The sequence below is a fragment of the Mustela putorius genome, unplaced genomic scaffold (assembly GCF_011764305.1).
Source record: "Mustela putorius furo isolate JIRA1106 unplaced genomic scaffold, ASM1176430v1.1 tig00000275_pilon_pilon_pilon, whole genome shotgun sequence".
NCBI lineage: Eukaryota > Metazoa > Chordata > Mammalia > Carnivora > Mustelidae > Mustela > Mustela putorius.
In genome coordinates, this window is record NW_025421341.1 from 30,490,519 (window position 1) to 30,502,983 (window position 12,465).

Here is a 12,465-nt window from a genome sequence, read left to right on the forward strand (position 1 = left end):
AGGGAGCTGAGAAGGTCTGGGCTTTTTTATTTTGATGAGCTTCCGTCTGTAAGTCCCATCAAGCACAGCTTAAAACCTAGTGCCATCTCTCCTGCTTAAGGCCAAGGAGGTGGAGGCTGACACTTTCTGGAAGAGGCAGAACTGGAGAAACTTGCCAGAAGATTCCCTAAAACGACAACTGTCCGCACTGCACTCCACTATCCCTAGTCTCACAAGCCTCCTGTATTACAAAGTCTGAAATGACAAGGGGTACGTGGCTGGAGGAGAAAGGCTAAAGGGCACTGCCCAGAGAGCAAGAGCGGGTGGTGTATGTCCACGGGGGTCTCAGTCTGTCACCACCACGCGCCCCGCACTTTCCTCCCACCTGCTCCCTCTGCTTCCTCGCACCCCAGTCCAAGCAACAGAACACACATAGGGGGATTCTCTGTGCCAATCAGTCAGAACAGCTAGGTGGGAAACCCAATTCTTATCCTTTCAAATTATAAATGGATTCCAAATTAGGACCCCTTTCGTAGGAGAGTTTTTTCTAAGAAAGTCAAAATGGACTAGAAAGAGAGAAAAAGCACTCTTTTCAACGAACACCAAGGGGTTTTCTGAATTCAGAGTGCCATCCTTAATTAACGTAAGTATATACACTCTTCCGACGTCGTTCTCATCATTTCTGTGGGGTGCTGCCTCTTCACTACCTTTTCTTTCAGACCCATGCCCAACAGTCTTCGAAAGGCTGCGTCCCCCTCGGCACACCCACACCTGTCTGCCACATCTATTTTGTGTGCTTGGAATTTTCATGTTCAGCTACATTTAATGTCCACCATTTGGAATCAGCCAGAAATTTGATGTGTAAATGAATATTTTCACTAGTGAAAAAAGTAATGTTAATTTGCTAAAATAATTCGGGAAACCAGGGCCATACTGCAAGCAGAGTCTGCTGCCAGGAGGGGCTTCTTGCCGTTGCCTCAGAATGTTTGATGCGTTGGCCCTAGACAGTGACCAAGGGAAAGTCAGGCCAAAGGCCAGATATTTATTAATCTATTTTATGTTAGATCATCTTAAGAGGGGTGCCTATGTGGCTCGGTCAGTTAGGGGGTACATTTGGCTCAGGTCGCCATCTCAGGGTCCTGGGGTTGAGCCCTGTGGGTTGGGCTCCCTGTACAGTGGGGAGCCTGCTTCTCCTCCTCTTTCTGCCCATCCCTACGCAGGTCTTGCTCTCTCTCTCTCAAATAATTAAAATCTTTTTTAAAAAATCAGCATAAGAATATCCTTTTTTAAAAGTTAAATTTATTCCACAAGCCTTTCTATCACCTGCTGTTAACTCATAAAGCATATAGCTTTTTTTTTTTTTTTAAGAGACAGAAAGAGAGCAAGAAGGGGGAGGGGCAGAGAGAGAGAGAGACAGACAGACAGACAAACAGACTCCCTGCTGAGCGGGTAGCCCTATGCAGAGCTGGATGTCAAGACCCTGAGAGCCAAAACAAACAGTCAGACACTTAACCTTAACAGACTGAACCAACCACCCAAGTACCCCAGCCCCCCCCCCTTTTTTTTTGCATACCGCTTTTTAAAAAGTGTTTTCAAGACAATGTGGAAGAAGCCCTCTGATGATTTCCCACATATTGCCCTCTTCCTGTCCATTAAAACAAACAAAACCTAGTTTTATTAAGTTAAATGGACTTGATTTAAGTGTATAAGTCAGATTTTAGTAAATTTACGGAATTGCAACCTTTACCAAACTCCAGTTTTCAAAATTTCCCCCGAAAGATACCTATTACCACCCCCCAGCCAACCACTAATCTCTTTTCTACCTATAGAGTTTTGCCTTTTCTAGCATTTTCTTTTAAACTAAGAATTGTGCCTTTGTAGAGATTGTTTTTCTGCAGGTAATGCATGACAGTATCTATTCTCTTTCTAGGGACATTCCGCTGAAATCATCTCTTTGTCCTTTAATACCTCAGGAAAGAGAATCATTACGGGATCTTTTGATCATACTGTTGCAGTGTGGGAAGCTGATACTGGAAGGTATTCTGTGTCTTTAAGGATTTTTTACTCTGGATCAGAGGGTTAAGAATACCATCTTTGCTGTTCATATCTAGTAACTGTGCTTTGGACTCTATAGGAATAGGATACCCCCTGAATAAATTAATCCATTATTTAATTCATTCATTAATCAGAAGTGATATTTTGGATCCAGGAAAAAATGTGTGCATTCTTGGAATTCTGACCAAATAATGCCACACAGAAACATAAAAGGAGAATGTTAACAATAGCCTGGGTGTATGGCTGTTATTCCTTCTGTATATGTGTAATCAGATTTCAATGACTTGTCAGTATGGCGGGCATGGATCTCATGAGTAAATAAAATCATGGCTAATTTTCAAAATTTAATTTAGTCCAACAATTTCAATTTCCTTCCTAATTATTTTGGGTTCTAGTTGCTGAGAAGTTAACTAAATTAGACTCTGCATTGGAAAGCTCTACCTTGGACTTGCATCTTTATGGAGGGGCTAGTTACCAGGGATAGCAGTCAAGATATGAGGGGGAAGGAAGGGCCCTTCAGACGTTGGATGGGTAGTTTCTGAACTACCAAGAGGTCTACTGGTCTGGTAAAGAATACTTCCAGGACCTCAGACCAACTGGATTAGTTATTAGCCATGGATTTCTGAAGTCTTAAGTAATGTTGTTATTTTTGAGTGCTCCAAATATATGTTTGCCGAAATGAAATTAATAGACTAGTTGGCTGTTTCTAAGCTGTAGTAGAACCATCTTTGTTTTGTCATCAAAAGTATTTTTTTGTGAAAACCAAAATTTTGACTCTCACACCAATGGGCTTGACATCATTATCTGTACCTTTATCCTGAAGTAGGGCAACTTTCACAAATGTGAATCCTTTCCTTTTGTAGGAAGGTGTATACCTTAATTGGGCATTGTGCTGAGATTAGCAGTGCTTTATTCAACTGGGATTGCTCTCTGATATTAACTGGCTCTATGGACAAAACCTGCATGGTGAGCTCAAGAAATATCTTTGCTTTACAGTTCTCCTGTGTGCCCTTTTTACTGGGTCAGATATTCATTGAAACATTACCACATTTCAAAGGTGCTGTAAAATTAGGATTTAATTTATAAATAATTGGCATTTTTAAATGTTAACTTTCTGATCCCCCAGGTTTAAAGGAATTATGATGGAGTAAAACCATGTTAATTGAATCAAATATATCACAAGATCTTATTTTCAAAGACACGTTATTTTTCTTTAATGTCTCTCTGTTCATTTGTTAAACTTTGATTAGAGTGAATCTTGAGGAAGCTCAAAACAATGTTTCCCTGCCTTTAAATTTCTGTTGCTAAGAGCTTATGCTCTTGAATTAATATTTGATTACATATGTGATGTATTATAATCTTAATGTACTTTTTATTCTCTAGCATTATAGTTTTAGATCAAGCTTCTTATCATTCGATGACCTTCTTATGGAAAGAGGACATTTCTACTCCAATCAGTGAAACACGCACTTTGAGATTTTTCCTGATGTAGTGGCAGATTTGCACTCTCCATTCTAAATGTGTGTCTCTGGTCTTTTCTTGTCCAGTGTGCCTTGTGAGTTGGTTGGCTGGGGTTTCTTGTCATGAATCCAGGTAAACTTAACAGAACATGTGGAAATTATACACATGATCTTGGCACAGTTATTCAGCTAGCCATAAGCATGTCATAATGACTACTTCTTCCCATTTTTGCACTTCAGACAGGAAGTCACAGTCACTTTCTTTTTTTATTGTAGCTGTGGGATGCCACAAATGGAAAATGTGTGGCAACACTAACAGGCCATGATGATGAAATTCTAGACAGCTGTTTCGATTACACTGGAAAACTTATTGCAACTGCTTCAGCCGATGGTAGGTCATCTGTTCATACATTTGATTTGTTTGATAAATGTGTATAATTCTATACCATAGGTAATCTATCTGATAACCAGCTGTGAGAGACACTACATCTGCCTCATCTCTGTGATGCTGGTCATTACACTACGTTGGTATCATATTCTTGGTAACCACAGGTTACAATGTCTGCATCATCTCCTTGACAACCACATCTGATATTATACTGGGTCTTCACATCCCCTTGATGACTATATATAATGGTATATTCTGGGTCGTCTCCCTAATCATGCATTATGCTACAACACGTTGACCTCATCAACTTGACCACCATCCATAGCACTATAATAAATCTGCATAAATCTTTATACCACATGTGCTGCATGTAACACATCTTTGCGATGACATATGTGATGCTTTGTTGTACATCATGTTCTTGTTTACCACCTAGGTCTGCATCATCTTACTGATAACTATGGGCTGGTGGTACACTACGTGTACCTCTGTTCACTGAAGACCACAGATGATGCTCCAATACCTCTATGTCATTTCCCTGTTGACCACGTATGCTATTCTATTATGCCCACCTTGTCCCTCTAGGACACATGCTCTATCTACTCCAGGCCTGGGTCACCAAATGAGATACTGCTTTATATACCATCATCATCCTGATCACCGTGCACGATACACCATACTCAAATTTTCTTAAAAACCATATATGAACAAACTGAGGGTTGCTGGGGGGAGGGGGATTGTGAGAGGGGGGTGGGGTTATGGACATTGGGGAGGGTATGTGCTATGGTGAGTGCTGTGAAGTGTGTAAACCAGACGTGTACCCCTGGGGATAAAAATATATTATATGTTTATAAAAAATAAAAAATTAAAAAAATACAAAAAAACCATATATGATATTGCACTCTACCTATATCTTCTCCTCGATTGCTGTGTATGATGTATACTACGTCAGCATCATTGCCTTGATAACTGTGTGTGCTGTGATACTAGAACTCATCTTGATGACAAATATATGTGATGCTGCACTGTATCTGTGACATTTCACTGAAAACCATATATGTGATGTCTGCATCATCTCATTGACAACCATCTGTATTGGTATACTACATATACAGTATGTCCTGGATGATAATTTATGATAGTAAACAACAGGTCATCTTCATAACAGCTATGTATTCCTGACAAGCATGTAAAATGCTATACAACTTCTGCCTCATTCACAGCCCCCCCCGTCATTATATCATATCCACGATAATCACATGTGATACTGTGTCTGCATCATCTCCTTGACAACCACATGGGATGCTATACTCAGTCTCTGTCATCTCATGCCGTCATACAACAATGTGTGATTCTGTTCTGAGTCATCACCTTGATAATGAAGTAAGATGCTACAGAACACTACATGTCCTCTTCCTGAAGACTGCAGTTAATGCTACACCACCTCTGTGCCATCCACCTGATGGTCATGTATGGAGCTGTGCTATGTTAACCCTTTAACAACCAAGTATGATGCTATACAACCAAGTATGATGCTATATTGTATCTATATCATATACCTGACAGTTTTAATTTATAGTCCTTGTCTTTCCTCTTAAAATCATGTATGATACTACACTATATCTACATCAAATATTTTATAACCATATATAATATTCTACCATACCTTCACCATTTCATAGAAATTTATGTGTGATGCTATAATATTTCTACCTCATCACCTTGATAAACACATCTTCAAGGTCTGCTATGTCTGGATCCCTTCATTTACAAAACTACATGATTCCATGTTATACTTAGATTATATCCTTGAAGTCTGCTTATCACACTATCCTTTAATGTCATCTCCTTGAGTGCTATGTGTGGTGTTATTGTGTGTGTCATCTCCACAGTGGGCTCATATGTTATGCTCTCTGTGCCCACAATTAATGAGGTTATGTGATGTTAAAGTGTGTAACTTCACTGACCTCCATGTATGATGCTACACTCAGATTGTCTCATCTCTCTGATAACCACATTATCTCTGACAATTATTAAGATGCCATGCTGTTTCTGTGTTATTGCCTTAAAAACATGTATGGTGTTATACTATGTCTGTATTATGTTCTTTACAGGGACATCTATATCCTCTTCTTGAAAATCATGTGTGATGCTCTACTATGAGAGTTTTCTCAATTACCACACATGAGGCTACATAATATATGCATCATATCTTAGAAAACCATGCTATGTTATGCAAAACCTCCCAAACAAGTATGTGTGATGCTTTACTCTCTCATCCCTTTAACAACCCTGTAAGCTGCTAGAGGATGTGACTAGATGATTTCTATATCATGTCCATGATAATCATGTATGACACTATACCATGTCTGTGCCATTTGGAAAACAGTATGACGATACATTATTTTTGTGTTATTTTCCTATTTTTTAATGCTGAAGTCTATGTCTTATATTCCTGATAAGCACCTATGACATTAAATATGTCTGTCTCAAGTTCATTATATCCACATATGACACAAATCATGTCTATGTCATCACTCTGATGACCACGTATGACACTATAATATCTGTTAGCTCCATGATAATATATGTCACCATGCTACATTTGCATCATTTCCCTGACAGCCAAAGTGATGCTACACTATTTCTGGGTCATTTCCTTGACAACCATGTATGAACTTATGCTAAGTCTCATTGTGTCTCTGACAACAGATGAAGCTATATACTGTATGATGATCTATTGTGGGTAGTCTCTTGACAATCACGTATGATGCTATGAGCATCTTTACCATCTGGTCCGCTATGTATGCTACTACAGTATTGCTGTGGTAAGCACATATAATGCTCCTGTGTGACTGCATCATCTCTTGGGTAACTGTATTCATTTGTCAGGGCTGCTATAACAGAGCACAACAGACTAAGTGGCTTAAACAAAAAGAATTTCTTTTCTCACCATTCTGGAAGCTACAAGTTTGAGATCAAGATGTTGTCAGTCTTGGTTTCTTCTGAGGCCTGCAGGTGGCATTTTTCTCCCTATGTCTTCATGTGGTCTTCCCTCTCTACATGTCTGTATCCTCATCTCTTCTTCTTAAAAGGATACCAACTATATTGGGTTAGGGCCCACTCTAATGAACTCATGTTAATCCATTTCTTCTTTAAAGTCTCAAATCTCCCTACTGAGTCAACTTCTAAGATACTCGGGGTTAGGAATTCAACATAGGAGTTTTGCGGGGGACACAATTTGATGTGTAACACCATGTGGGACAAACAGTGTATTTCCATTTTCTGCCTAAAGTCTTCTCTCCTTGTAAATCCCAGGATATTCCATGTCTAACTAGGTCTTTGATAATCATATGTGAGTCTATGCTATAGGTCATCTTTCTGACAACCACCTATCATGCTACACTATGTATCATCTTTAACCTGCTCTATATGATCCTACACTGTGACTTCCCCCTGTCCTGATAGCCATGGATGATGCCCAGCTATGCGTAAGCTCCCTGAAGACAATAAGTGATGCTTCACGATGTTGCCACACTCTGTATCAACTTTAAGTATGTGTTGTGGTGTGTCATTACGACTGAATGTTTTGATAAATACATGATGCTGTGTCATTATTCATGTCTTTGATGACCAACTAGGGATATATCTTATATATGCTATACTATGTTTATGTCATCTCCTTGATAACCATGTTGAGTGGTACACTATTTTGAATCATCTCCCCGATGGCTGTGTTTCATGATATAGTATGTGCTATATCCATGATGGCCTTATTATAATGCTACAGTGTATCTGTCCCATTGGTTGATGACCCCATATGTTACTACACTGGTATGTGTCATCTTTCTATAGTCCATAGATAACTCTACACACCATCTCCATTATCTTTTTGATGTCCTGTATGATGCTATGCTGTGTGTTTTCATCTCCTTGACAACCACACATCATGCTTCACTATGTCTGCATCATCTCTGTGATGACCACCTATAACACTATATTGTTTCTGTGTCACCTCCCCATGAATGCATATCATGCTGTTCTATGATTATGTCCTCACCATGTCAGCACACATTAGCCTACACTGTGTCTAAGTCATCTCTTTGATAATCACACATGATGCTTCACTATGTCTAATTCCCTTAATGACTGACCTTATGTGACTCTACATCATGTCCATGTAAACTTAAAAGCCATTTAAGAAATTCTAGCAAAAATGGGATGCTTTTTCCAGATATGATTTGTTCTTTGTTTGCCTGCATTTGCTCTTTGTGACTAACATACTGTTAGATAGTCACATATACTTTGTGTTATAACCAGGTATGGAATTTTGCCAGTGATTCATTTTAATTACACAGTCTTTATTCCAACTTTCTCTCACTTTTCAAAATTACATTTGCATGCTGTACCCTTACTCACTATGACTTTTCAGAGGTGATCCTTTGATCATACATAAATTTCTTTCTATATCCTTGAATATAAATGCCCTAAGTTTGGAGAACGATCTTTTTCAGAGTAACTACTTACTTTTTCATCTTACAGAGCTTTGCTTTTTAGAATCATACCTCAACTGTAATTAATCTACACTTTTTATTTTAAATATCATTTTCACTTATACCAAAAAAAAAAATCATTCAAAAAGAATAGGGAACCTACTTTGTGCCAGGAATTGTTTTAGGAACATGGGCTATATCAGCGAACAAAAGAGAGAGGAATTCCTTCCCACGTGGAGCTATATTATGGAGGGGGAAGATATGAAGAATATCATATATGTGTTTTCCATAGAATGTTAGAATATTGAGTATAAAGATTATACTTTATATATAGAATATATAGATTATAGAATATAGATTATAGAATAAGTAAGTTATATATATAATATAGATTATAAAGAATGTTAAGAGATTGTCAGCACTAGGAGGGGAGAAACAAGCAAGGTCTAGGGATCAGGATACTGAGAGATGGATGAGAACTAACTGTAAGTTCAGTAATTCTTCTGTTTTCTCTATCATCTGTTACGTCCCCTATCAGTGATTCCATTTCCTTGCTCTAGAAGACATTACTTCAAAAAAACTTTTTTTTTTCTTTTGGTATGTTTTGTAAACCTCTTCTCATTCTGTACCTTCTAAGAAGTCTTGATGCTTGGAGAAATCTTGTTTACTTAACTCTGGTTCTTGCTTCTCATTCCCTTCTTAAAACTGGATCCATTCAACAGGAGTTAGTTGAAGCTGTAAAAGTGAAGATAAATGTTTCCTCACATTAATCACATTGTACTTCTTCATTTGAATCATTCTCAAGGCTGGATTATTTTTTGGTGTCTTATTCCTGTTTCTATCTTTTAAAAACGTAGTTTTAGGTTATATTATTTTGGTGTTTTCTTAAGTTTAAAAATCTTTTGAGCAATTTGGAGAATTATTATATGTAGGATATTCATTTTTCTTGTATTAACACTTCTTTTTTTAAGAGATATTTATTTGAGAGAGAGAGAAAGAGAGTGAGCAAGTGAGGGAGGGGCAAAAGCAGAGAACCCCAATCAGACTTCCTGCTGAGCACAGAGGCCAATATGGGGCTATACCTCACAACACTGAGATCACGAGATTAGCTGAAACCAAGAGTTGGATGCTCAGCTACCTGGGCCACCCAGATGCCCCAATATTAGCACATTCTTAAAAAAAAAAAGTTAATGATTTGAGAGAGAGAGATCGTGGGTAGGGGGGGAGGAGCAGAGGAAGAGGGAGAAGCAAATTCCATGCTGATCAGGGAACCTGATATGGGGTTTGATCCTAGAACCCTAGGGTTATGACTTAAACTGAAGGCAGATGCTTAACCTACTGAGCTACCGAGGTCCCCCATTAACACATTTTTAAAATGCATTGGTCACTTTAAGTCTTTTGAAATGTTCGACACATTAATTGTAAAATAGCATTTTTCATCTATTTCCCTCTAAAGTTGACATTGTCAGAAGGGCAAGTAAAAATTTTACTTAAATGTTTTGCTCTTCTCTGAATGAAAATTAAGTAACCAAAACTCCCTATCATTACTAATTTTGCCCCTATGTAATTTTGCATTGTAATAAGGGAGCAGCCTTCATCTGGCCAGAAAAATTTTAACGTTTTTTCTGACAACAATTTTACTACTGCTGTTTTTCTCCTTCTACAATTATTTAGCTCTTCCATACCTTAATTCAAAGGAAATTTCTATACCACTTCTTCCTTCCTTCCTTCCACTCATCCATCCATCCATCCATCCACCTACCCACCCATCCATCCACCTACCTATCTATCCATCCATCCATCCATCCATCCATGCATCCACCTATCCATCCATCCATCCATCCATCCATCCATCCATCCACCAATCCATTGTACATTCTACCAATCTATCTATCTATCCATCCATCCATCCATCCATCCATCCATCCATGCATCCACCTATCCATCCATCCATCCATCCATCCATCCATCCATCCATCCACCTATCCATCCATCCACCCACCTACCCATCCATCCACCCACCTATCCATCCATCCATCCATCCATCCATCCATCCATCCATCAATCCACCTTCCCACCCATCCATCCATCCACCTATCCATCCATTCACCCATCTATCCACCTACTCAACCATCCATCCATCCACCCATCCATTCATTATCCACTTATTGTCTACTGGGAGCTTGGCACTTCTGGCCCCTGGGGATACAACAGGGAATAAACCATTCTACCAACTCTTTCCTGGCTTCCCTGATGCCTCTTCTTTGTTCAGCAAGTAGTGGCTGTTGCTCCATTTCAGGAAGACCTCTCGAACCTTTTGTCACCTTAGACTCCTATTTGGTGTATGATGCTGGTCTGGCTGCTTGTTTCATCACCAGCCTCTCAAAACTCGTTTTAATTCTCCCTTTCCCATTAAAAGCTTTTTCTTTGTGGATTCCTTCCCCCCCACCTTTTCTACCTTGGAACCCATCATTTCTTCTAATAAGCTTGGGGCTGGAGGGGCACCCTGTTCCCATTCTTCTCCTACCCTGGCACCAGCTTACATTTGCAGTTTTAGGTGGTGGCTGTCACTGCAGGCAAGAAGACAAGCAGCACAGAACCTGGACATCAGAGGGATGGATATTACATAATTCAGGGCACATGGCTCAAACGGTCTGTATTTCAGATGAATTTATGTATTTCCATTCTTTCGAAAAGGAACAGCAAGAGTTTTCAGTGCAGCCACAAGAAAATGCATTACCAAATTGGAAGGCCATGAAGGAGAAATTTCAAAGGTGAGTTGCTTTCTCACTTGGAGCAATTTAGTTTAAAAACATAGCGTGCTTAGTGTCAATAGATCTGTTGGCAATAGGGTTTGTCCAATTATCTCATTCTTTCTAGAAATCAGCTACCTAAAAATTATATTTTTAAGTGGGACCTCAAACTTAGCATAATAAATCATTCTTAAAACCTTTTAAAAACTATAAAACAGCATTTTTCTCAGCCATCAGCAAAAGATTGAGCTTGTTGAAAATACTTATTAAAGCTATTTAAGAAACTCATAAAGTGCTTTTCCTGGTCCGAGCAGACACACAAGTATGTATTATGCAAAAAACATGCTGTGCAACGAGTATCAAGTGTTTTGTAAATTAGATGCAATTGAGAAAGTATTTCCTGGAAATATTTAACACTTAACAGAGTTTAAAATGACCTACTTTGAAACTTCAAAGCTGTAGCTTAAGATTTTGTCTAACCTCCTCCCACAAGCTGATTCACAGAGCAGGGCCTTCCAGTCAGTAATCTGAGGTTTAGCTGTGTCCTTCGAAAACTCTGGAAAGGTCGGAGGTTGGTGACTCTCAGCTCCCACACAGCTCAGTCCAGTTTTTTGGTCTCATACCTGAGATCAGATTTATCCTTTTAAAGGATCAGGTTGATGTCTTCAGGTCCTGGAAGGCTGCCCCTGGACCCTTGAACTGCCCCCTGTTGTGTTTTCTCTACTCTTCCCTCCTCTGCACCTGCCACTGTGGACAGGAGCCTCTGCCCTTCAAAGTTTTGTGCATGTGTGAATATAAAGGGTTCTCTCACTCTATATTGCATTTTAGGATATGTGATACATTACTTATTGAATTGCCTTTCAGCAATGGCATTTCTATGGTATTCTAAGGTATTCATTCATTCATTCATTCATTCACTCAAGAAATGCTTTTTGAGAGCTTTCCCTGTGCTGGGCATTGTACTGAGGACACAGGGACAAAAAAAGCTATTCTCTTGAACTTTGTTCTCATCAAACCTTCAACCATAAAGGGTGTGACCCAAGTCATTGCCTTATGATGATTTAGAGTTTTATGTTATAAGCATGGAACCCAAAGGAATAGTGAACTAACCATTTCCTTTGACAGTCGCTCAGATACTATATGACAATGCTTGACACAAAGGAGGCGCTCAGGAAATATTTATAGAACCTACTTTATTTTGAATGGAAGTAGAACAAAAGTCCCCCCGACATTCACTCATTCTGAGGCACAGATGGAAACAATGAGGGAGCACGAGGCTGGCTGGTGCCTTGTAACCCGCCCCCCCATCCGCTCCCCCTCAGCCCAGACTGCCATGA

At 39.2% G+C, this 12,465-nt stretch overlaps 1 protein-coding gene across 4 annotated transcripts in view; it reads left to right on the forward strand.

Annotated features, from left to right (window-relative positions):
• Positions 1-12,465, forward strand: part of DAW1 (dynein assembly factor with WD repeats 1) — a 44,637-nt gene that overhangs the window by 25,205 nt on the left and 6,967 nt on the right. For 2 of the 4 annotated variants that reach the window (XM_045078824.1, XM_004776612.3), the window contains 4 exons: positions 1,910-2,016; positions 2,898-3,000; positions 3,771-3,885; positions 11,073-11,149. In XM_045078824.1, the coding sequence (XP_044934759.1) occupies positions 1,910-2,016; positions 2,898-3,000; positions 3,771-3,885; positions 11,073-11,149 (402 nt within the window). Of the gene's footprint in view, positions 1-1,909; positions 2,017-2,897; positions 3,001-3,770; positions 3,886-4,318; positions 4,612-5,105; positions 9,287-11,072; positions 11,150-12,465 lie in introns of those variants that run through there. The other 2 variants (XM_004776616.3, XM_004776615.3) reach the window with 2 other exon arrangements.